The following is a 23,832-nucleotide window of genomic DNA, read 5'->3' on the forward strand; positions in this document are numbered from 1 at the left end:
GCAAATGTAATTTCAGGTCTCAATTTGTGCCGGCTATGACTAGTACACTACAGTGCACAGTAGCATAGACATTTGGGTGAGTTGGTATGGTTCCGTTCCAATGAATATGGTAGCACGGCACTAACGGAGACGAAGAAAGACCATCCAAGGACAAGCACCTATATGTACACGTAAACTTCATTATAACAAAAATGAATTTTACATGAAAATAGGTTCATTATATCCAGATATTCTATATAAAAGTATATTCCTAACACTCTATCTATTGCAAGACTACATTTCATTTATTTTATTATAACCAATAATTCGTTATGTATGGGTTCATTATATTGAGGTTCGAGTGTCTGTCCTTACATGTCTTCATCTCTGTTAGTGTTGCACTACTACATTGATCAAAATGGAACGTTATGTGCGTGATTAACAAATGCCAAACACAAACAGAGGTGCTTACAGAAAGGAAGCATGACCGAAAAAAAATTGCGAACATTTGAAGAAACCCGACTCGTTTTGTTGTACACTATGCACCTTGTTTCCCTCGTAGAGGAACACATCCCAGATGTAGAGGTACGTCTCGGCCGGTATCGTGTCCACGAAAACGGTGAGGAACCAGTTGAAGGTGAACAGGGACAGGTCCACTTTGTTGGCCTCCAAGTGTGCACTGAGGCGCGGCAGCTTTTCGGCCATCAGATCTTTGAGGACTCGCTGCACAAAGCAAACAAGGTTCCGATAGAGCCGTGTACTCCTGCTCCTAGCTCCTTAATTAGGCAACTTTTGCACGATCTGGATGCACTAATTCCATTGGGCCACTACAAACATTTGGATATCATTTAGATTTTGATGCTGCGACGTATTAGCTGGAAACACTACTGGCGATTTATAGTTCACTCTCTCCTACTTATTTTGAGATACGGCACCCATCAACATACGTGCGATGTTTGAACCGCATGGCTGGCAGCACCCATGCCCAGCAAGGTTACTGTTCACAAATCAAGCGAGTACAATGGTGTGTATGATTAGTGACAGCATTTATGCTTCGTTATCAAAGGAGTGCGAGCAAGCCATCAGCACTTTCACCGGTACGTTATCCAGCACTCTTTAAGGGGTCTTGAGCCTATTTTCATGTAATCATCAAATTACTTAGTATTAGAGTTTATTGCCCCGCCAATTGATTGCCGAGAAAAATTACTCGAATTGATCAAGATGAGCGGAGTAACAAGGATTCCTTGTGCGCTTCCTCTGTTCTCTCAACACGAAGAGCTCACGGGAAGCTACTCAAGGACGCGGTGGAAAGATGTTACATTGAAACATCATTATAACAAAGTCGCATCTGCCACGAAAATACTTCATCAAATCTAAAGTCATACGTGCCATGAAAATGTTTCATTATTGCTAAAAGCGATTATTCCCAACACTGTATCTACGACAAAGCTATTCATCACTTTGTTATAACTGATAATTAGTTATATATAGGTTCGAGTGTACATTGGTTTGAGTCATGACGACGCCTCCTCTATTTTATCAATGCCAGCGAGATGCGCCCGATCCAGCCGTTTACCACCCAATCCTTCAGCCCTTTCCTGCTCTCACCCATCGCCTAGCCTTCACGTCTGCTTTGCGGTCACAGGGGAGAGAACCCCTCATGCAGTGCCTCGCGATGAACATCGTATAAAGTGATTTCTTGTTCAGGTGTGTACAGATATGTGGGGTGGCGTCTTGCACTCCTCGTGTTGACAGTATTGGTGGTCACGCTGGCTCTTTCAAAGATATGGTGTTTTGAGATACCATGCCGCAGTGTCACTGCAACGCTACTGCACACGTTGCTCTGTAATGCGACGGCGGCATTGCTTCGAGCGACAAAGAAGGAGCACGAAGGAACTAACCTGACAGACGTACCATATTGGAGTAGAAAATGTGTCTATCGCATCTCTGGAAAAAGCGTTCAGAAGCTCGTGTGATGCAAGCAGCGCCGCGCATCATGTAGCATAACATCACAACCACTCTCTGAACTAAAGCAGACAAAAGGCTCCTGCTGAGAAGCGCGCGTTTGCACTGGCATTGAAAGAAAACAAGGCATTGGTCATGACCGTGAGTGCCCATCATGGAACACTATCGCTGTCTCTCAGCGATATTCCCTACATGAGTGTGGCTCGCTCTATAGTGTTAGCAGACTATGGAGCGTGGCAGCAGCAAATGGCTGAACCTCATGTCAAAAACACATCTGATACAAACACGCTTTTAATATTGTTGCCTACTGGCCATTGGCATGATATATGTTAATGCAAATCAAACAGCAGGTGCCAGTAGCTCTGAATAGAGTGAGATCGGGCGTTAGTATGAAAAGAGGGCACCTGAGGAAATGGCAACATTGTGCGGTGCTTCTAAACTGTTCTTTCCATTCACAACTGTAAGATTTGGCTTAACTGCTTAGAGCAGTGTTTACTGCCTGCAGGACGTTACTTCTCACCAATCCTAAAGAGTTGTTCATGGCCTCTTTATTTAAGCGGTTATTAGAACAACTTACGAAGTAGCATAGCTGCAAGGTTTTTTAGGCGACTGCTCCAGGAATCGAAAAGATGATCAATGAAGGAGCAAGCCCATGGCAGTTATTGCAGTATGGTAACTTGGCACAAAGGTAACCCAATTAGGAATAAAATCTAAGGCAAGAGCTAGAGGAGGAAATGTTCTTTAGAACCAGATGCAACTATTGCTAGGACTCACCTGGTCTACCTGAGAGGCCTCCAGAGTGCGGCTGTAGTAGTCGCGCGGCATGATGTACTCGACAACGGCAACAAGGCACCAGAAGGCATCCTCTTCAGACATGAAGAGCAAGGCGATAGCTGCCAGCCTGTTCAAACCCTGCACATGACCACACTGTAGGGTTATTCTCCGCTGTAACCTGCACCAATCCTATCAATTATCAACATGTTATCAATTTTGTGTGAAAGGTTGCGCCACCAACACCAACAGCAAGAAACTACCCCTTCAATACTTTGGCCAGTTTCCAGCCGTCCATGTCCAAATCTACCACGATAAAAACAACTGTGCAGAGAAACTTGAAGGATGTTTATTTCTTGCCATTGACATTGTTTTTAATTTTTAAGCTACAGTATTTGTGCAGATTGTGGTGACAGAATAAAGACTGATGTGACTGTGTTGCATTGTCAGAAGGGGCCCGACAACGGACTGCAAAGAGTTAAAGTAAAGAATGCAAAGTTAGGCTCATAAATTTAGACAGCGTACTTTAAGTAAAGACTTGTTTACTAACTAAATAACTGGCATTATGCAAACATTGATGTAAGAACATAGCTCACTGACCAAAATCCCATGCAAACAATTGAGAGCACGTTTATTTTCCCTAGGGATGAGGGAAAGAAATTGGGAAGGTGACACTGTGTAGCCAGCTTTTAGAAGCAGATATTTCACGCCACATCTCGATCTACCATTTCACCGTGCCAAGCCTCAAAATGGCAGATCATGCGACCCCCAATACACTCAATCCTCGTGATAACAAAATTGCATCTTACACTAAAATAGGTGTTATATCCGAAAATTCGTTATAAAAGTGCATTCGTAACACTATTTACTGCAAGGATATTCTTCATCCACTTCCATTGCGACAAATATTCCGTTATATGCAAGTTCACTATATCGACGTTTGAGTAGTTGCTACAGTGGAAGAAGGCACACGTTCGTCTGGTGCATGCACACAAAAAAAATACCGCAAAAAAATGTTCTGCACTAACATTTCAGCAAACAGCCAAATGTTACTAAGCATCTAGTTCCAGAAGTCTTTTTTTTTTTTGCCACATTAGGTTGGGTTCAGTGTACAGACGCTAGAACGTCGTACAGCAACGGCACATGTGCAGCTGGAGTATCTGTACACTTACGACACAATCATTCGAAAACACAACCCCTCTAGCATTTCTTCAAATCTGATACAGGTTTATTAAACAGCAAAACCTGACAAGCGCTGCAGCTGTACCTGGCAGTATCCTACAATGAGATTCCTTCGGCTGTAGGCGAGCAGCACTCGGCGAAGGGGGTTGATTCCAGGAGCGTCGGGAGTTTCGTAATGCCGGTTGTTCGGCAACGTTCTCAGCAGGTCGAGTTCGATCTTGAAGACACAAGAAAGGGCAACATTTAGTCAGTTATACCCTAATCTACTCAGTAGCATTTAAAAATTGCCCCGCCGCGGTGGTCTAGTGGCTAAGGCACTCGGCTGCTGACCCGCAGGGCGCGGGTTCGAATCCCGGCTGCGGCGGCTGCATTTCCGATGGAGGCGGAAATGTTGTAGGCCCGTGTGCTCAGATTTGGGTGCACGTTAAAGAACCCCAGGTGGTCTAAATTTCCGGAGCCCTCCACTACGGCGTCTCTCATAATCATAGAGTGGTTTTGGGACGTTAAACCCCACATATCAATCAATCAGCATTTAAAAATTCCGCTTTGAAATAAAACCTTGCAGTTTTTTGTTTGCAGCTTAGAGGAAAAACTTATGCGTACTTATGAATCCACATAAATATACATATATTACACTCAACTTTTCTACTCGGATGTCAACAAAATCAAACTCATAGATATGGGAACACAATTGTACACAGTCACGTACATCAGTTTTAGTTCTTTGAAAGAAGCCGTGAAAAGATGAAATCGTACCGAATTATAAGGGTTCAAAGGAGCGCTGCAACACTTTTTCCAAGTAACCATTGAATGGCTTCATTAAAGAAGTTCATTGCCCTACGAATCGACCAGCACAATTATTTTGACAATCCATCGAGTATGAGCGGAGTTGCAGATATCAGCCGCACGCTGCAATTGCTTTCTCTCTGCTCTCGTCCCAACAAGCGCGCTGGAAGCTAAGCAGGGAGGTGTGGCACTGGGAATGGCGCGAGAAAAAAAGTTGTGCCATGCGCTCGTCATGACCTTAAGTACTTTTTATTTATTTTTATTTTTCGGAAGTACAGCTTCCTTAGCCTGCGACCACGAGCACGCACGCGCTGACATGTGGTGGCCTCCTGTGTCCGTAGCAGAAACTATGCAGCCCAATACACTCAAATCAGCCAATGGTCGTGAACTTCAGGTTTATGGCGCAGTCATTCGGGTTCATGGCATCATTTGTAGAAAGAAGAGGGAACCATTTCTAGGTGACTGAGAATTATTTTTAAATTCCAAGCCTCGTGCTGCGCTATAATGTTTGGCTCGTGTGTTCTCGGGAGCCACGATTATCGATCAGCAGCATTTTCTGGGCATGTTGAAAAAGTGTTGCTTGCAGGTTAAAAATGCGGGTATTGTGTAGTTAAGGCACTGTTCGGTATACACTTAAACCTCATTATAACAAAGTTGCAACTTATAGAAAAACAAGTTTGTTGTATCCGAAAATGAGTCATAAAGGTCTATTTCTAACATTATATCTGTTGCAAGACTACTTTTCATCTATTTTGCTATAACCGATATTTTGTTATATCTGGGCTCGTTATATCGAGGTTTGAGTGTTGGCTGAATGTGGTGTCGGTACTAACCAATCTTCAAAATGTCTTGTGCCATAGCTTAGCACGATTTTAGGTCATTTTGTGGGCAAACAAAAGATCAAATCACCTGTTTTACAGCAGGGTCGCAGGTATTTGTCAGAGGCGGGGACGTCACCAAGTCTTCGTAGTAACCGGTACCTTTTTCTGCTCTTTCCTGGCCAACGTAGAATTCAACACACCTGATGATCAGATGTGTCGACAATTATTTCATATGGTATATCGCTGGGCAAGTTCGAACCAAAACACCAACCGAAGTACTACATGGATTGGCTTGCTAGATGAAAAATATCTCTCACCCTTTCCATATCTGGCTCCTGAACTCTTGGGGAATGCTTGTACGTATGAGGGACTTCAGCTCTGGAGTCTTTTGGAGCGGCCGCCCAGGGGCGATATTGGCTCTGTAGTTCTCCCATTTCACTCGCCACGAGATTTGAAGTGGGTCCTTCAAGCAAAGACAATGACCAAGTTCTGTTGAACACTTTAACAGCTATGGCACCGTAAATATGTACAGTACTCGCAGATTTAAAAGCGAAAATTTCGAGCTATGTAATGCACATACCTTCGTTTCCAGCGTCTGCATTCGGTGTCCTATCGGTGCGATTTTTGCTTGAACAGTTGCATTGCGGCAAAAATTACATTAAAGCCAGATTTGCAGCGACATGATATGGTTATCACGAGCAATCACTTATAGCAGTCATAACAAGAAAACACTGCTTTTCAATTGGTGAACACATTACGACAAGTGCACATACAAAACCAACATATGTTTTTCGTGGTTGCAACTACAGCTCGTGCATTTTAATGTAACACTATTGTGATCAACATAAAATAGTAAAACATAGGACAAGAAATACTTCAGTGGTCTGTTCGGATGATGAACAACCAGTTCACGGCGCACTCGCATGTTGTACTCGTGACATGTGCAGTTAGGTTTGTGTCGGTCACGATGGAGGTCGGCCAACAAGCCCAACTCTCATCTTTTCTACATTATCAACCATATCCTTAGCGAAATGGCACAGGAGTTAGTACAGTTCAATGAGCATAGCAAAAAATCCACAAAGAACATTTAGTTATAGCATACGAGGTGGTATAGCATTCTTTCACTTATGTTTGGAGCAGTGAGAAAAGTTGCCGAGAGGCGATTTCCTCAGTCCTTTGGTCATGTGATTGAAATGTCCCGACTGGTAATTACGCAGTTTTTAGGCAACTGGTAAAAAAATCCGCACTTTCAAGCTATTGTCTACATGCCGCCAAGTACTTGGTCATTGGCGATTGATGATGTTAACTTTTTTTCGTCTTTTTTTCATACAGAAGCTGCAACCAAAACCACTTTATTTCAAAAGAACCCTCATGTGATGAGATAACAGTCACAATCTAGTCTTGAAGGTTAAGTTTAGACTAGCTAGTATTATAGATTTTTTTCCCCAACGAGTTGCACGAGGGCGGTATAAAGAGAACGAACTGCACACCATTTTGTCAGTGTATTCGTACTGCTTTTGTGTGATTTTCTCGTTAAAAAAAAAAAAAACTCGGATCGTGACTTCCTTCAAGCTCTAGCTTTGCCTCTCAAATTTCACTTGTTTCGCGAAACCGACAGCTTCACGGTTACAGCCATGAGCAGCACCGACTAACACTCCCCAGGTATGACGCATGCACATAAATACCCCACAAAGTGGACAATGGGACGACCGCTGCCATAGCTCAATTAAGAGCATTGGACGCGTAATCTGAAGGTTGCAGGTTCAAATCCCTGCTGGTGATAAGCTGTCTTTTTGTCCACCTTACTTTCTTCCCATATGTACCACAATTACTACAATACACAAAAAAACTGTTCAATTAACGCTTTCACTGCGGCAAGCTTTTTTGAGGTCTCATTTTATGTGCGGAGTGACCCGCCTGTGGACTGCAGGGCATATCTTACAGGTAGGCAGAGAACCATCTATGGGTCGCCAGTGTGTCATGGCGTCTAACACCAGAAAATGTATCTTCTGACAATTTATAACCTCTTGTAAACAAGTATCCCACCTCTGCATTCATGTTTGATGAAGTCTGCTCGCCAGCTACCGCATGAGTGCTGGAACGTCAAGGTCGCACGGGACGAGCACATTCCATGAACTACCGGCGATCCATGCTGCAGTGCTCGTGTTAACGTCCCCTATACCTTTCTTGGCTTCACTATTTGCTGGCTTTCATTAGGGTTATGTCAAATAAAATTAAATTAAAAATCCGTGGAGAATCTTCTTTGGGAGTTGTCTAAGTGGTCTGTAAGCACTGCATTTTATTGTACGTAGCGGCCGTCTCTGGAACGCCATTTTCGAGCGGCATTGGCATCGCATCTGCGATCTCTTGAGCACTCATGCCCCTTCCATGGGACACTGTCCCGTCGCAAGCACATACCACTGAAACGAGTGTCATCCGAATTTCGCAAAACTTGAGACTCTTTCTGATGTATAGTCTTTCCAGTCAACTTTACAACTTGTCTTGCAAAGGACTTCAACTCGAACTGCACAAAATGCAGCGAAGCCCTCACGAAGAGTGTTATCTTGATACGTTTGTTTTGCACCACAGGTATAGGCAGTCATGTAGGTCACATATGTTCACATTTTGTAAAACGTAGTGGATAAGATGCTTGCTTTCAGAGCTTAAGAGTTCTGGTTCGAACCGATGCACTAGAGTAATACTTATTTTCTTTTATTGATTTATTCCATTACAGTGGCCATCATCTTATGCAACAGACAAACGGCGGACAGAGAGATTTTTCATTTGGCCTAGATAAATATATGCTCGTGCATTTATATGTCAAGAGACTTCAGAAAAGTAGGCTTTTGCGAATATTCGAATGCTTCTAATATTCGAATGAATAGTTGAGTATTCGAATTCGCTTCAATTCGAATTTAAATTACCGAATATTTTCAAAGTACTTGCAATAACCCAATAGGTGTATATTAATCCGCTTGTAAAAGTGGTTTCTCTGCAAGATAGGGGTGCTAAGCCGTGAAAGCATCTGTCCAAAGAAAATTCGCTTTGCCACGAAGCCCCCTTTCTGCAACAGTTACCGAGCATGGTCTGAAAACACTGCCGTTCGGTAGTTGAGGCTACCGAGAACACTCGAGGCAAATATTATAGCGCAGCACACAGCCTGTAATTTGCAATAAATTTTCAAAGCTAAAAATTGCTTTCCCCCCTTTGCAAGTGACACTACAAGCCCAAAAGTCACTTGTCACAGCCAAGAAGCTTATTTGAGCAGGGTGTGCTCATCGTTACCCGGGCCGCCGCTTGTACAAGAGTATGTACACGATCACACTGAAAATCCGCGTATTCAAAAAAAAAAAAAAGACATGCTCCAGGTCACGAGGTGCATGTGACGTATTTCCTTTCGCCGTGCCATTCCTCTCTGCTTAGCTTCCAGCTATTTCGTCGGGACGAGAATAAAAAATGCAATTGCAGCGTGCGACAAATTTTTGGAACTATGCTCGTACTGGACTGATTCTAGAAACTTTGAGGCGGTAGATTTGTGAGGCAACAAGCATGCTTACTGGCTCCACGACTACTAGAAAAAGTGTTGCAGGGCCCCTTTAAAGAAACATGTTACCTTCAAGTCAATTCTTCATTTTATTAAACTTGTTATGACTGCTTATGTGCTCTAAGTATAATAAACTTTAAAACGTTAAGTATCTTACAGGTTATCACTCGCATCCTACGGAAACTACTGCTCAAGGTTGTTTCGACTTCCTTTGAATGAAAAAAATAAATGGCATTTGCATAAAGCCCCTATTTCAATTCAAAAGAAATATTGTGCAGGTTAGTTAGATCATTATAAATATTTCCTTTTTTTATATGTCGTACGTACCATGCGAATTTGATACGAAAATATTCGATCAAAATCACTATTCTCTTCGAACCTAAAAATTCACTATTCGCACAAGCCTACAAATAAGGCAAAGTTGTGAAGGTGACAGAGGACTCCAAATATAGTTGTCTTCTCGTGAACAAGTGCAGTAGCGCTGAAATCATGCAAAGCTCTTTTTAAACATAGCATGCAAGAAAACCAGCATTTCTCCAACTTATCTGCTCATCTAAGTGTCGCACAAATAATATTCATAAATCGACCTAATTTTTATTTATTTATTTTGTAATTCAGACAATGACAAGGTATGGCTAAGTCATAAAGGACTGTGCTAAAGTTGCCCGCCAACTCTGGCTCAGCCAATCCGAAGTCAGGCTGCGAGGTTTATTTTGGGACTATGTAGAAACAGAACAGCGGAAGGGGGAGTAGTTGCACGACAATGAAGCATGGACTCTTGTCAAGTATCCCTGTCTGCCCATCATAACGAACAGAGGCTGAAGCTCTTCTGATGAACTTACAATAGTATAACCAGAATCAACAAAGAAACTCTCGTAACAACACCACAACGTAAATTGAGATATAATCATCATGGCTTCCAAATCTGAGTGTACCAAGTGAAGGCTAGTACTTATGCTAATTACTTTTTTATCTGCAACAGTAAACCAGTGAAACAAGCTCAGTGAAGACATCTACTGTACCAATAAACCTAGCTTTTGCTTTTACACCTTGGGGCACTTCAGGTTAATTTAAAAAAAGCATCCATTTTGTGGCCTTATGTCAGTGCTTTCTAAAATAGCGGAGCGTGAAGTAAATTACTGCCAACCGCCAAGAGAAATTCACTTAAGCTTACCAGCCACAAAAGTACCCGCAGAGAATTATTGACACCAAGTTATACGACATCAAAATGGTGGCGAGTTTCGTTCAACCTTGGCACAACTTCGAGAAGTGCTTTTTTTTGGAATTTGGAGGCACACGAAACGGGTGTGACACAGTTTTGTTGGCGGAACTTGACACTAAATTTTTAGTCCGATAAGAAATGATGGGCAGCCTTTAAAACATAGCAATGCTGATGGACCTTTTTTCCTAACTCTCGTAATCACCAAGAAACGGGTCGATCGAACGGGCCAAATAAAAGTGCACCCGGCTTGCTATCAACCGCTAGTGCCGTGCATACAAATAGCTGTTGTGACAGATGCCAGGATCACAAACCGTTTTTGGCTGCTTTAGGTCGCAACGAGTTTCTAAGGCAGGTTAAAGGGGACAGCAGAGAGGTCAAACTCGAGTAACAAGTCTTAGGTCAGCAATTAGTGCGCAAGCTTGCCGATTTTTTCTAGTGCGTGCTCAAGTTCTATCGTCGCGCTTAGAGGCTCAAGGCATCTGGTAAGTCAGTATACTGCAGCAAGTTCCTGTAGTATCATCCCGACCTTTCAAAGTAGCACTTAGCATCATTACAGGAAAAAGTAAAGATTGGTCAACATCAGTGCGTCACGAGCACCGTAAACAGCGGCCTATACTCCAGTGGGGAAACTATTTTTCAGCCATCTGCACAAATGCAATGATTCGAATTATAGTATGCAGATTTTATGCGAATTGTTTCTTGTCTAGATAATTGTGCAAATTCACCGACATATTACGGTTCGACTCTCCATATTACGGTTCTGCATTATGGTTTGAATTATTCAACATTACACCTAATATAGTCAACAATTTTATTTGTAAAAACAAGGGCTGCTCATTTACCTTCATCCGTGTTCAGGCACTGAGTTCGAGTACTAAATTTGGTGTTTTCATGGCGGTAAGGCATAGCCTTCAATACAGTTGATTTGTCGGCCACCTTTTTTGCGCTTGTGCAGCGTAATGAATACTCTAAAACCGTTGCGAAATGCTTGCCAAAGGTTCGACATTATGCCTTCTAGTGTGTTGCAACTGCAGAAGATAGGCAAAAGTTATGAAAAAATACAATTCTTCCTGCATGATGACTGCATATTCTTATGATCCTTTTCTGGCCAGCGCACCTCCTCACCACACTTGGCCACTGGGAGAAAACGTGGCGCTGCATGTTCGGAAAGATCAATAGTGTACCTTCGCAACTGTATTTATGTGGATTCCCAGAAACACTCAAGCAGAAAACACATTTCTCAAGCAGAAACACTCAAGCAGAAAACACGCCACCGTATGCATTCCCACTGGATGGTAACATTAACGTCAAAAGTAGGATTTGTCTCCCTTGAACGCACTGGGAGATAATAGGCGTCTTTCCGTTAGGACCTCCAATGTTAAACAAATCGAATTGTCTTGACCACAGGCTAAGATAGATGGAAAGGGATGCTAAGAACAGATAAGCTTAGGTGGATAAATAATCTCTCAGAGCTCAATTTTTGTTAATTTAGAGATAGATTGCCTGAGGAGAGAAAATAAAAAAAAATGAAGCAGGCATAAGTTTCTTTTTATTTCAATGGTACTTGAGCCAAAAAATCGAGACCTCTGGCTTCTCAATGCAAGAGGGCACATTTAGCAGTGTCTGCTCATACTTGGAGCAATATTTGTCCATGTGCGAGATAATTATTTTGAAAACCTTCCAAGCTAACTCTTTCTTTTTTACTTCTTTAGAATACAATGCACCAAATTTAACCACCAACAAGATCATCAAGGCACAAGCAGATACCAATGATATCAGCCACCGACGATATCGTGGCATGGGCCGTACAGTAAGCCACCTGTCTTTGAACTTTGCTCTATTTATGGTAAGGCTGGCTCTGTTAATATTTCGAATGGTTAATTGACTAACATAGATCAACACAATTGTCCCCATTAAATATTTTTAAACACAGAATGCTGTTATTTCACACACATTCCTCTCGTTACCTTTTCCCTTGATTATCCTGGTTAGCTCTCTATAAGTGCTCATTTCACTACACAAGAACAAACAAGTTGGCTTTGTTTTTATTGAATACTTTGAAATCGCGTATGTATAAATAGTGTATTAGTCACCGGCATAGGCACTCAAGTTGGGTTTTAATCTTCCAGAGGCAGCTTTTATCAACACTGACCCAAGGCACGAGCTCGCGTCAGCTACGTGCGGAAGGCTTTGGATCTCCTCGAGTTTCTACCTGCATGGTGCTCGAGATGTGCTCGGACTTCCTCCGCAGGTTCTCCGCCTTGGAGACGACGACGTCGCACTCCTTGCCCCACTTTCGGTTGAACCCGTACGAGTCGTAGACATCGTCACTGAAGTGAAACGAAGAGTAGTTAACACGAAGCATTTTACAGAGCCAACAAAGCGACCACCACTCTGACTCTTAATCAACCAAACTAGGAAATGCGCTCGTAAAAAAATATTGATCGATGTGCTATCGATGAGGTGTTAACATATACATGCACCGAGGTCAAAGCATTAGTCTACAACACTGCACGACACGCTACAGCACGATTCAGCGTGGTGTATACCGATAACAAGAACTTTAAGACAGCCCAGACTTGAGTATTAATCCTTAGCAGCCATGCGTGCTATAATTTGGGCTCTTTCAAATCGGGTGTAATCTGCAAGCATTAGTACAGTCCAGAGTGTGCCGTTGGTGGCCAATTTGCACCTAATTGGCTATTTTACTACCCATCTCGTAACAAGAAATTCATGTTGGCACCGTGTGTACATTAAAGCTAGCTTGAACTCTTATTCCGATGTCCAGCTAGCTTGAACTCTTATTCTGACACATTCAGTAGCCATTTTTCTCATTATTTTCAAATAAAGTACGGAGCAACCTTATGGCTACCATTTGTTTCCAAGCTTCTCTGAGGTGTCAACTCGCATCCGCATGTCCTCCCACTGCCAGCAGGCTGGTGCCCATTGAGGCACCTCAATGCAACACGCATCACGCCTGCTAAGACGGAGTGATGAAGTTCGTCTAGAGTCAATGTCACTCACGCTCATTGTGGGGTGACTGGACGAGAATCTGGCGGTTCTATAAATTAAAAAAAATTTTAATGGGGAGAAGGTTTGCACTACAGCTTGGGAACTGCAAGAATGACTTCTGCAAATCAAATATGAAATTTGAGTGCGCTTTTTGGATATCAAACTGATTATACGAGCCAATTCCTAACGGTGAGGCACAGAGTGTGTTCTCATGTGAACTTCACATAAACAGAGATCTGCAACAAAATGAAGCTGGACTGGTAATATTCAACCTAATACCACTATTTGACGCTAAACTGGAGTTGCGGTAACCACAACTAATTTTCGGTCGGTGGCTTCAGGTACGACCTGCTTCTGCGATTAACGTTCCTACTGACTGTGCTGTTGTAATTTTCTATTCTTATTGTGTCGGGCAATTGCTTCATCTCTTTTTCGCGGACTATAAACAGGCACACGGAACTTGTAATGGACTTATTTTCAACTCGATCGTGGCTTGAAGGCCAAACAAGAGGAGAAAAAGAAACAGTGCTCTTATTTTTATTGTATTGCCAATTCAAAATGATAGTTTTCATTGTTTATTACTAACAACAAATATATTTTCATTACACCGCTTTTGTGCCAATATGCTATGAACTACGCGACAGGATTAAATGGCTTGCCTGCTTTGGCCACATTTTGCTTAACTTGTGGCTCCTTTTCAAAACTACCCAACGGCAACCCTGGTTCCAGTGTTCTAAATGAGTGTGCAAGTTCTAGACCTCTGTACATACATGCAACACGTCTAATATAAAACACCATGTAAAATGCAACAGGAATAAAAACGCCAGTGAAACCATGATATGCACAGGCAAACCTCAATATAAAGAAGTCAATACTATTGGCTATTTACTCTGCTATCTGAAACTACATTAAATTAAAATTCAACATTCTAAAACAAAGTACATTTGCCATTTGCCTGTACATTGTACAGGCTTATTTTTTGCTCAGGGTGTGTCACACTATTGTTTGAATAATATGGCAGTAACAGAAAACTAACTTCAACAACATGAAAAAGCAAAAAAGCGATTTTCTTAAACCTGAGATCTAGGAACATCAACTCAATGCTGTGTCGTCAAAGTCCTCTTCACAGCGGCTGGATGTCGCACGTGAACCCGAAAGAAATGTAACTTCCATGCATTGGGCTATTGAGGGATAAGCGAAGCTAATCGTGCCTGTTCTGCCACGGTGAAATCAAAATCTCATGTGTAGCACAGATTAGCGTGATACCGACGCTATCATATTTGCAGAGGCCAACCATTTGCTTACTTGCTTCGATGAATACGCATCAAAAACCATCATATGCTACAAAACTAATAGAGTTGCGAAGTAATAGAGGTGCCTCGTTTCGATGCAAATGCGCAAAAACGAGGCAGCAACTTGAATTACAGCACCTGTTTTTATGGTAGCAACATTTTTTTGTTTTTGTTCTGTGATATCCCGTGCACATGTGTCCAAAGAATCCAACAAGACTCGCTGTGGTGGCACGAATTTCAGCCACTGCTATCGACTGGTTCAACAGCAGTCTTGTATCCCTGAATGTCCACGTATAATAAGTCCTACACCTTGCTAATCGAGATCGCTTGAAAATACCAGCCGTGCTGGTAACGCAACCTGAACGATCGCTAAGAGGGCTAGTCATGATTGATTGATTGATATGTGGGGTTCAACGTCCCAAAACCACCATATGATTATGAGAGACGCCGTAGTGGAGGGCTTAGGAAATTTCGACCACCCGGGGTTCTTTAACGTGAGCCCAAATCTAAGAACACGGGCCTACAACATTTCCGCCTCCATTGGAAATGCAGCCGCCGCAGCTGGGATTTGATCCCGCGGCCTGCGGGTCAGCGAAGAGGGCTAGTCACGATGATTAACTGTTAAATCAACTCATTCATGTGATCGCTATAATGCTAGAAGCCAAATAATGAAGAGTCATCACAATATTAAAGGTTGTGCTAATGTACTCTGATTTGTAGGTGTTCTTATTGCACAGTTCACTACGCGTCGTTAGCTAACATTGCATACAAATGCAGCTATGAAATAGTTCAAATCCAACGGTGTACTTCTGTACCAAATGTAATTTTTCAGGGTTCCACTGCGTGCGTACCTGGTCTGGAAAGACTCCTGAACCTCTTTAGGAACAGTCGGGTCGTGCATGGCTTCTTCCAGAAGCTGGCTCACGATGGCCTGAACGCCGGCTTCACCTGAGTGAACAGCATCCATTATAAAAACACATCAGTTCACATTATCCTAGTCCCACAACAAACAGCAGTAGGCAGCAAGCGACTTAAAAAGATACGGAGACAAATTTTCGAAAGTGAGTTCACTCCGCCTTATAAATCTCCTGCACACGGACGGCACTGAGCAAGTATAAAGTCCAGTAAGAGCTCATAAGATATGTTGTTCTGACATAACAGCCAGTTTTCGTGTGGATGCACCAGCTGGCATCGACACTATAACGACGTCGGGCTACAGTATCCATTTCACCGACTTCACACACCAGTATAATAGGCGGTGATTATGTCGGGTGACAAAACGTACAATATGGCTTATTGTGCATCACCGAAAACATTGAAAATAGCTGAATCTGCCGATGGAATCGCAAATCGGAACAAACATGGAAACGTCGCAACATCTAGCGGGAGCACATGATGAGAAGCTCATGCAGAGTTGTGACGTCAATGTACGGCAGACTGAAACTAGTTTTTAAAAACTTACTGTAATTAGTCTTTCAGGGTGTACTTGCACTTAGAGGTACATTTTCTAGGCTCTTGAGTACCTGTCCTTTTTACCCCCCCAAAAAAAAGAAACTGAAAATTTTCACGTCAGCATGCCTATTAATGCGAATTTTTCTGAATCCTTGCTTATATGCACACATTACTTTTTTCTAAGGCTTGAAGTCTAAGTGTAACAGGAAGAAAAATAAGCAAAATTATCAGAAAGTTTCTCCGATCATATGGTGGTTTTACGACGTTAAACCCCATATATCAATCAATTGGTCTTAAGTGCCTGTCTCTGTTGCTGCACAAACAACCTTCCATCACTGATGCGCGATACCAATTCTCATTTATTTCAATACCACAGCTAACATATATATAGCCTGATAGCTACACATCAGAACTAGCTTAAGCCGTCTCAGACTCTAAACCTCTGCCTTCATTGCATGGTTCAAAAGTTGTAGCATTCTACCACCAAGCCAGAGGTCACCAGTTTGATCTTAGCTGCGTTTCGGCGAGGGTCAAATGTGAATATCCTTAATTGCTTAGATTCAGATGTACAATGAAGAACCCCCAATTACCAGACCCTTTCATCACTAACGAATGCACTCCCATAAACCGCATTTTCATCCAATTAATGGTTAAAGTTGTGGTTTAGCTGAAGAAGAGCTTATAGCTGCACGTGCTGGGGTTTGGCTGTTATGCATGTTTGTATATTACAAAAGCAAGCTGAAAGTTCCCCACGTCATGGTGCCAGAAAACTGCACTCGTACATGCTGTTTCAAGATATCACTGCGACGCCATTATTCTGGCAAATTGCTGTGTAGGAAAGTCAGCTTTAACACTTTCACAACAGGATATTACGGCACTTCATTTTTTTCTGCTCTATATGCAGGAAATTTCTCTTAGCAATATAGCAGGATGCTGTTAAGGACATCTAAACATTTTTATAGTGCTTATTTCATCATAATAAAAGTACTAATTATTACAGGCAATGAATTCATAATCATAAGCTAATTAATTGTTTGTAAGCAATTATATATTAGTTTACCCTTCCAGATGTCACCTATGAAGAGCTGCCTGTAAATGTGTCAAATCACAACAACGTTACTTTAGGGCAGTCAATAATATTCTATTACAACAAGAATAGTAGGATAACGTTTGAATTTGTGTGCTGTAGTAACTCATCCTAATTAAGTTGTAATTAAATATATCCTTACCCTGTAGTAGTTGATGCTTACTTTTGGCATAAACGGAATAAAATCTCAGGCGAGAACGGTATCAAAAATTCGTCTTTGGTTATGTCTAGTTTGAGAAACGGAAAATTCTGCTTTTCACATGTCTCGCAGCAATCGACATGTCACACGACTCGTGGAACGTGGTAGTGAGTTCCAAAAAGTGACCACATGCAACAGTACACTGCAAAGTGAAGTTAAATGAAGACCAGCTTATTACGCAGGATGTTCGATTAATCCAAAGTACGATATATCTCGCTCATTTTCAGCCTCTACTTGACACAAATAGCAAACACTGGTGGTGTACACAATGGCGTACATAGCATCTCAAAGTGTTGGAGTTGCCGAGGCAATAATTGTTGACTTTATTCCTAGTCCGAAGCAGTCAAGAGCTTCTGAATACCATCTTCCGTCTCGTAGCGCGCACACCTGCCATGCTGGCTAGCTATGGCTGCACTGCTGGGACGCTGGAAAAGAGACACATGCCAACGCTGACATGCAAGCGCTCGCTCGCTCTTTTGTCGAAAACTTTTACCAAAAATTGTTCATGCATTCTTCCTATAGACGACAGGACACACCAGAATAATTATTTTATTTCCTTTTACAGTAGTTGTCTCGCAAGTTGCCAGGAGGGATTTAAAGAGACAGAACGAGCATAACAGAATCAGGAGGGCTTGTCCGTAAGTCACCGCCCGGGTTATTTTGGGACGGGCAGTGAAAGGGTTTATACTCGGAAAAAGGAAAGGCTGTGCCGCCGCTACAAGACGCCTCACAGTTAAACTGCCGATGCGAAACCTCGTCTTTTGTAAATGATCTCGTCGGAGGTTTCGAAGATGTTTATTCGCTCCTTCATGCACGACTACGTAAAACGCTTCCAGCTGGTGTGAAAGCAGTAAGATGTGTGAAGCAAATCCCCGCTTACCTTCCTCCGGACTGTTGAGCTCCTTGAGGAGGAACAGAAGTTTGCTCTGGGTCTGGTAGTGCCTAGCTTCGGCATTCGAGCATTTTCTGGCGAGTGAATGGCAAAGGGAAGAACGAAATCGAGAAACGCTTGGTATTCTCTACTATCGAGACAAAGTTATTCAAACAGCGTGCTCACGTGAACGAAATGTTCTCACTTGAAAAGTAGCATGCAAAATGTAAATGAGCAAGTTGTGCTTTAAAAATGTGCACACAGTGGTAGGAAAGCGAGGGCAATTTTCAAGAGCTCTTTTTCATTTCTTTGTTAGACACAACATCAATGAAAACTAAAAGACAATAATGCCAAGTATAGCGTATACTATCACTTGCAGAAGTTATGACATCAATGCGAATAAATTAAAGTGGGTAAAAAAAGATGACTCGCTGTCAGCACGGACCGAACCTGCAACTTTCAAATTATGGATCTTTCTCTGGAAAACTTGATCATTTCCCATAAAATGCGAGGGGTTGTCGGTCAGCCGCCAACGCAGAAAGAGTTCGCGTGCTACGTTACGCCAACAGGCAAAAAAAAAAAAAAGAGTGATCTACGCTCACTGCCACGGCTGCAATCAGAACTGACTACCACTCCCAGGTTTAAATGCACGGACATACCCAATGAAGTGAACAGGGAGATGACCGCCACCGTAGCTCAGTTGGCAGAAAATTGTACACTACACTCAGAATTTGATATAATTAACCCGAATATAACGAAATATCGGCTCTAACGAAGTAAATTAAAAATACTCTTGCAATAGATATAGTGCTTGGAATAAACATTTATAATGAATTTTCATACATAAAGAACTTCTTGTGTAAGATGCAACTTTGTTATCATGAGGTTTGAGTGTATTGAATCTGACTGCAAATGTACGGGAGCTGGCCGAGAAAGGTGCAGACATAAGGAGAAAACTTTGGGTTTATTTGCATTAGAGAATTAGAGTAAAATAATATGATGGTTTGCCCGTGGAGACACATCACTTCGGTCGGCAGCAACTCGTACGCTGCGAACCTCAGCCATGAGAAAACGATCTCTGTTGATGGTTGTTCTCCTCATAAAAGCTTTAAATCACGTCACTTCCAACAAATCACTAAGTGGGGCGACTGACATCACGTTCGTCCAATCGGCAGTCCCAAAAAGATGGCGTTACTTTCGGCCAATGGGAGACCCAGGGCCGTGTTGTCGGGAGACTGCACTCTTTGCAGTAGTGATCCACTTTTACGCAAGCAAGCACCAGGAGGTGATGACAAGCTTGCATCGTGCTGCACCAAGGCAAGGCCATCGCCCTTTGGTCGCGGAACATAGAATATCGACCATCTCAGCTCTAGCGAGAAGGCGTCGCTCAGAAGACGGCTCCCAGCGCCAGGCCTCCGGGTAAATGTCCCTTACCCACTGAAAAGGCCAATACTGAAATCATGTGCAGTCTGTGTCTAACGACACTTCATCTGAAGGTAGCAGGTCCGGCCCCTGTCAGCAGCAAGTTTCCTCTTCGTCCACTTCACCATATTCATATATATATAGTAATTACTACCAATGAGATTCTTTTCCGCTCGCTGGTTTTATTAATAAGTCTTTAGTTCTCATCGATACCGTGCACAATGGTGGATGGCAAAGAGAGCACGAAATGGAGATAACAACTGAGACAGAAGAAAGTAGACGGAACAAATGTGTTCTTTTTCTCTACTCGAACTGAACTTTTTGAACCACCTTAAAATGTATCCAGAGCACAGTTTCCGTTAAAAGAATACCATAGTGATTTACATAATCGAGGTGTGCGAGAATAGTAGTACTAGTGAGCAATTTGAAGCTTGTGATGGTAAAACTGGCATACTGACATAAAAATAGTTAAATTCTGAAGCCTTAACAAGCATTAGTTATGAACTTACTGTACTCACCAACAATAAGCTTTTAAATAAAAAAATATAATAACCAAAACTGAAGTTTTGAAATCTTTGCAATGGAAGAGAGAAAACAGCTACAACACATATAAAACCTTATCAGACTATAAATGAATTGCCTTATTTAAATGAACGGTCTGCACTAAACTGACACAAACCAGTGCAAATTCTAGAAAGGTGCAGACATAAGGAGAAAACATCGCAAATAAAATATTAAAATTCGTGCTCGATTTCTTAAGTCTGCCCCATAGTAGGCGACAGCCTGACTTTGTTTTTCTACTTTTTTTTTTCTTTGCGAGATGATCGCCGACGTTTAGCACTGAATTCAACATGAATTTATCTACATAAAACAATTTACAAAAAAAAACAACAGTTGTAGAAATACATTTGCAGCCTTGCAGGGGCAGAGGCATAAATTTTTTCCGGGGGGTGGGGGGGCAAGGGTTTGGTGTGCTATCTCTTCGCTAAGCTTCTGAATATCTGGTGATATGTGGTTTCTAGTTCACAGTGCACTGTGTAGTGCCTGTCGGAGCTTAGCCCCAAATATGTTTTTGGTTAAGCCCCTGGAGGAGCTCTTTCGAAACGTAAGCAACAACAACAAAAGAAAAGCGCTGAGTGCTGCTACCTAAATCGAAAAAAAAAAAAAAGGCAGATGACCCTTTGGTCTGTATTCTTTACACGTATGCGTATTGAAGGCACGGCCCATTGCAAGAGCGATATCGCCTCAATTCATGCGCCCTCGCATACTTCAGCCAACCTTCCTTTGTAAAAATGCAACGAAAATAAACCGATATACTCACCGACGTAAGTCTCTGCTGGCCCGCCCCACCCTACGATCGTCGTTTATGCGCAAATAACGCCGATTTAAGCTTTATCTGCTAAGTCTTAGTAATGCCTTTCTCGCTTTGTTAGGTTACTAGCGCCTGCTTTCGTAATCGTAGCTTCGTGCCGGACGCGCGAGCACTGGCAGGCAAATCTGGCACACACCGACAGCTACAGCTAATGAAATGCATGTTGTCGCGGTTTGACACCGCAGGCGGGCACTTCAACTTGACGTAGCGACGGTAAAAGCAAACACAAAACAAAGACACCGGGTCAAAACGCACTTTTCAAAACAGACAGCGTGTTTTGTCTGCCTTATTCACAATGTACAAGAAGCCTAACCGACAAACCACGTTCTCAGGTTGCTCTTTCAAACAGCTAGCTGAAGGTCGCACTCCGGAAGCTGAGCAAATTGATGCTTTCCTATTCCGCGCCGAAGTTATGTAGAACAGAAACTTGAGAACGGAAGCCAAAATCGCGACGCATGCGCGGCATGTCGACAATCAAACCAATTTGCCTGCCAACTTTGAACGAGCGCGGGCGCGCGAAACACGGCGGGCAGCAAAGCACCGACAGGCTTCCGCCAACGGGAGGACGCGATTCGAGTCACATGAGCTCGCCTCACCAATGGGCTCGTGCGGGAATTCATTACGCGTAGGATGAAAACGCGAAGAGATGTGCTGCGTACGCGCAGCGTCAAATCGAGCCAGCAGGTCACTATATTTCTAGCAGGGACAAAACTGTCGTGACAGAGAAAGTACAGCACTCGCTATTTAAAGGAGCACTGACATCAAATTTACTCATGCCAAAATTTTTGCGTCAGCGAGTAGCTATAGACCCCCCCCCCATAGCATCGATTAGCGACCTAAAACGCAACTGAGGGATGAATAACTATCTCTTTTGTTGATTTATATTACTGGGATCTAGCATTATTCAAAAACGGCCGGCAATCTCGCCACTTTTAGCGCTGGGAGCGCGAGCAGTGGCGCTACCTCGGGGTCACTTCCAGATCATGCCACAGCTAACCACTTCTCCACAGAAAAGAGTGACGTCAGGCTCAGCTGCTCCACAAACAATTCGTCTGCTAGGCAGACACATTCAATCATGCCTAGTTACCTGCATTGCTGTCGTCACCGTACAAAGTGTCGACTCGGGTTCAATACGATAGTCTGGAGCTTGGAATCCCCGCGATTCGCGATGCCGCGAATTAATTTTGCTTCGATCGACCTTTTGCAGAACAGTGTTTTCGAAATGGGCGCCGTTCCAAGCAGCACTGCAGAGGTGCCCGAGGATGCACGCTTCAGTCATGTTCACTCAAGTGTCTCAGTTAGCTATTTCGGTGCGTTTTGGCGTGCAAAGCATTCAGGTATATGCAGAGGGGTCAATGCAATATAGCTAACGCGAATGAGCATCAGCGAAGAAATAGAATAAGTTTCCTGCTTGTGAGGTTCTTTTTTGCGCCTCCAGATGGCCCCACCTGTCCAGCTTCTCGCGGTTAACACGGTATTACCACTTTTACGTGGAAGCAAAGTCTACAGATGAGCTAAAATTCAAGGATACTTGCATGCTACTTGTTAGCGATGATATCTCATTACTAGCTCTTCCACTTTTGATAGCTTGTGGTCGTGTTGATGTGTAACACATACGTGATATGAAAAGATACCCTCATTGCTCTTTTTCCATGCTTCGAACTAGACGACTGCAACTCACCTGCAACTAACAGCGATTCCCCGACATGCTGACCGATAAGCACACGTTTAATCATGCTCTTTTCTTTCGCCACTTTTTAAAGGTGGTCTTTATCATGGTAATTTCACGAAACCATTCAAACCGGTGCGATGAAGATAAGGCGCGACGAGCCACGGCCAAGCTAGACTGCATGTGCGCGTGCTAGCAGGCCGTGGACGAGCGAAAGCGTTTCTGCACTTCGGCGCCAGTCGGCGCCACAATAAGAACACTTGGATCGTACACGTCATCGCTACTAGGGCATCGTCACTCAGTGTGGTATTTGTGGAATGTATCACACCAAAAATGTAACACTAGTGTCGATGTTGCAGGGCAGCCTATTTTTCCTTTTTCTCCTTAGTTTTTCTACGCTGTTTGGCATCGAATTAATATACCTTCCACGCGACGGATGCCGTTCAAATTTGGCCAAGAAGACCTATGCATACCACGTGATCGAATGATGGGCACATCTCGATCGTGAAGTTTGATGTCAGTGCTCCTTTAAAACAAGACAATGTTTTTCGTTAGCGTAACAACTGCTATGAGCAATTGCTCGTAATAAACGCGTGATGACGTCCCAATACCTGGCCGCTAAAGGTAGCGTTAGGGGTGCGATCAAATATACACCCACATTACAGTGGCTATTCTAGCTACTGTACCAATATGGCGCGAGCTGGTACGCCGCAAACGAAAGTACGTGCATTACTCAAGCCTAAATTTTCGCATCTCAATCTATCTGTGCCTAGCAAGGAAATGACATGGCGCTGACTAAAAAAAAAAAAAAAGTCCCACCTGTGTGCACACGTCGGTAAAACTTCATTTCGCAACGGTGATTATGACTAAATGATCTAAGCAGCGAAAAGTTGCGATGCTATAGATAATTTTCATCAATAAACATCACCATGATCGCCATCTTAGGGTACCAGCTGCTTAAGGGTACCCAGCTGCTTAAGGGTACCAGCTGCTACTCGAACACAAGTAGCAAGAAACCGTGACATCTGAGTAATACCCGTCCCCCTCGCGGTGCTTTGTGTTATCCCTTGGCGCGGCTGGCGAATAGTAGAAATGGGTGAGAATGACTGCAACATGTCCGCCGCTTCACTGACACACTCTGAGATAAAATTTCACGGTGGGTCGCCATATTGAGGTACCCTAGTGC

General features: G+C 43.0%; 1 protein-coding gene across 1 annotated transcript in view; it reads right to left on the minus strand.

Annotated features, from left to right (window-relative positions):
* The window catches only part of LOC119181357 (TBC1 domain family member 2B), a 199,220-nt gene that overhangs the window by 162,755 nt on the left and 12,633 nt on the right, over positions 1-23,832 (minus strand). Inside the window, exons 9-16 of the mRNA XM_037432577.2 lie at positions 18,193-18,278; positions 15,426-15,522; positions 12,483-12,600; positions 5,822-5,967; positions 5,593-5,704; positions 3,983-4,114; positions 2,719-2,856; positions 526-702 (exon numbers count right to left, since the gene is read on the minus strand). Coding sequence (XP_037288474.2) covers positions 526-702; positions 2,719-2,856; positions 3,983-4,114; positions 5,593-5,704; positions 5,822-5,967; positions 12,483-12,600; positions 15,426-15,522; positions 18,193-18,278 — 1,006 coding nt within the window. The remainder of the gene's footprint in view (positions 1-525; positions 703-2,718; positions 2,857-3,982; positions 4,115-5,592; positions 5,705-5,821; positions 5,968-12,482; positions 12,601-15,425; positions 15,523-18,192; positions 18,279-23,832) is intronic.

Source organism: Rhipicephalus microplus, chromosome 10, assembly GCF_043290135.1.
Source record: "Rhipicephalus microplus isolate Deutch F79 chromosome 10, USDA_Rmic, whole genome shotgun sequence".
Taxonomy (NCBI): domain Eukaryota; kingdom Metazoa; phylum Arthropoda; class Arachnida; order Ixodida; family Ixodidae; genus Rhipicephalus; species Rhipicephalus microplus.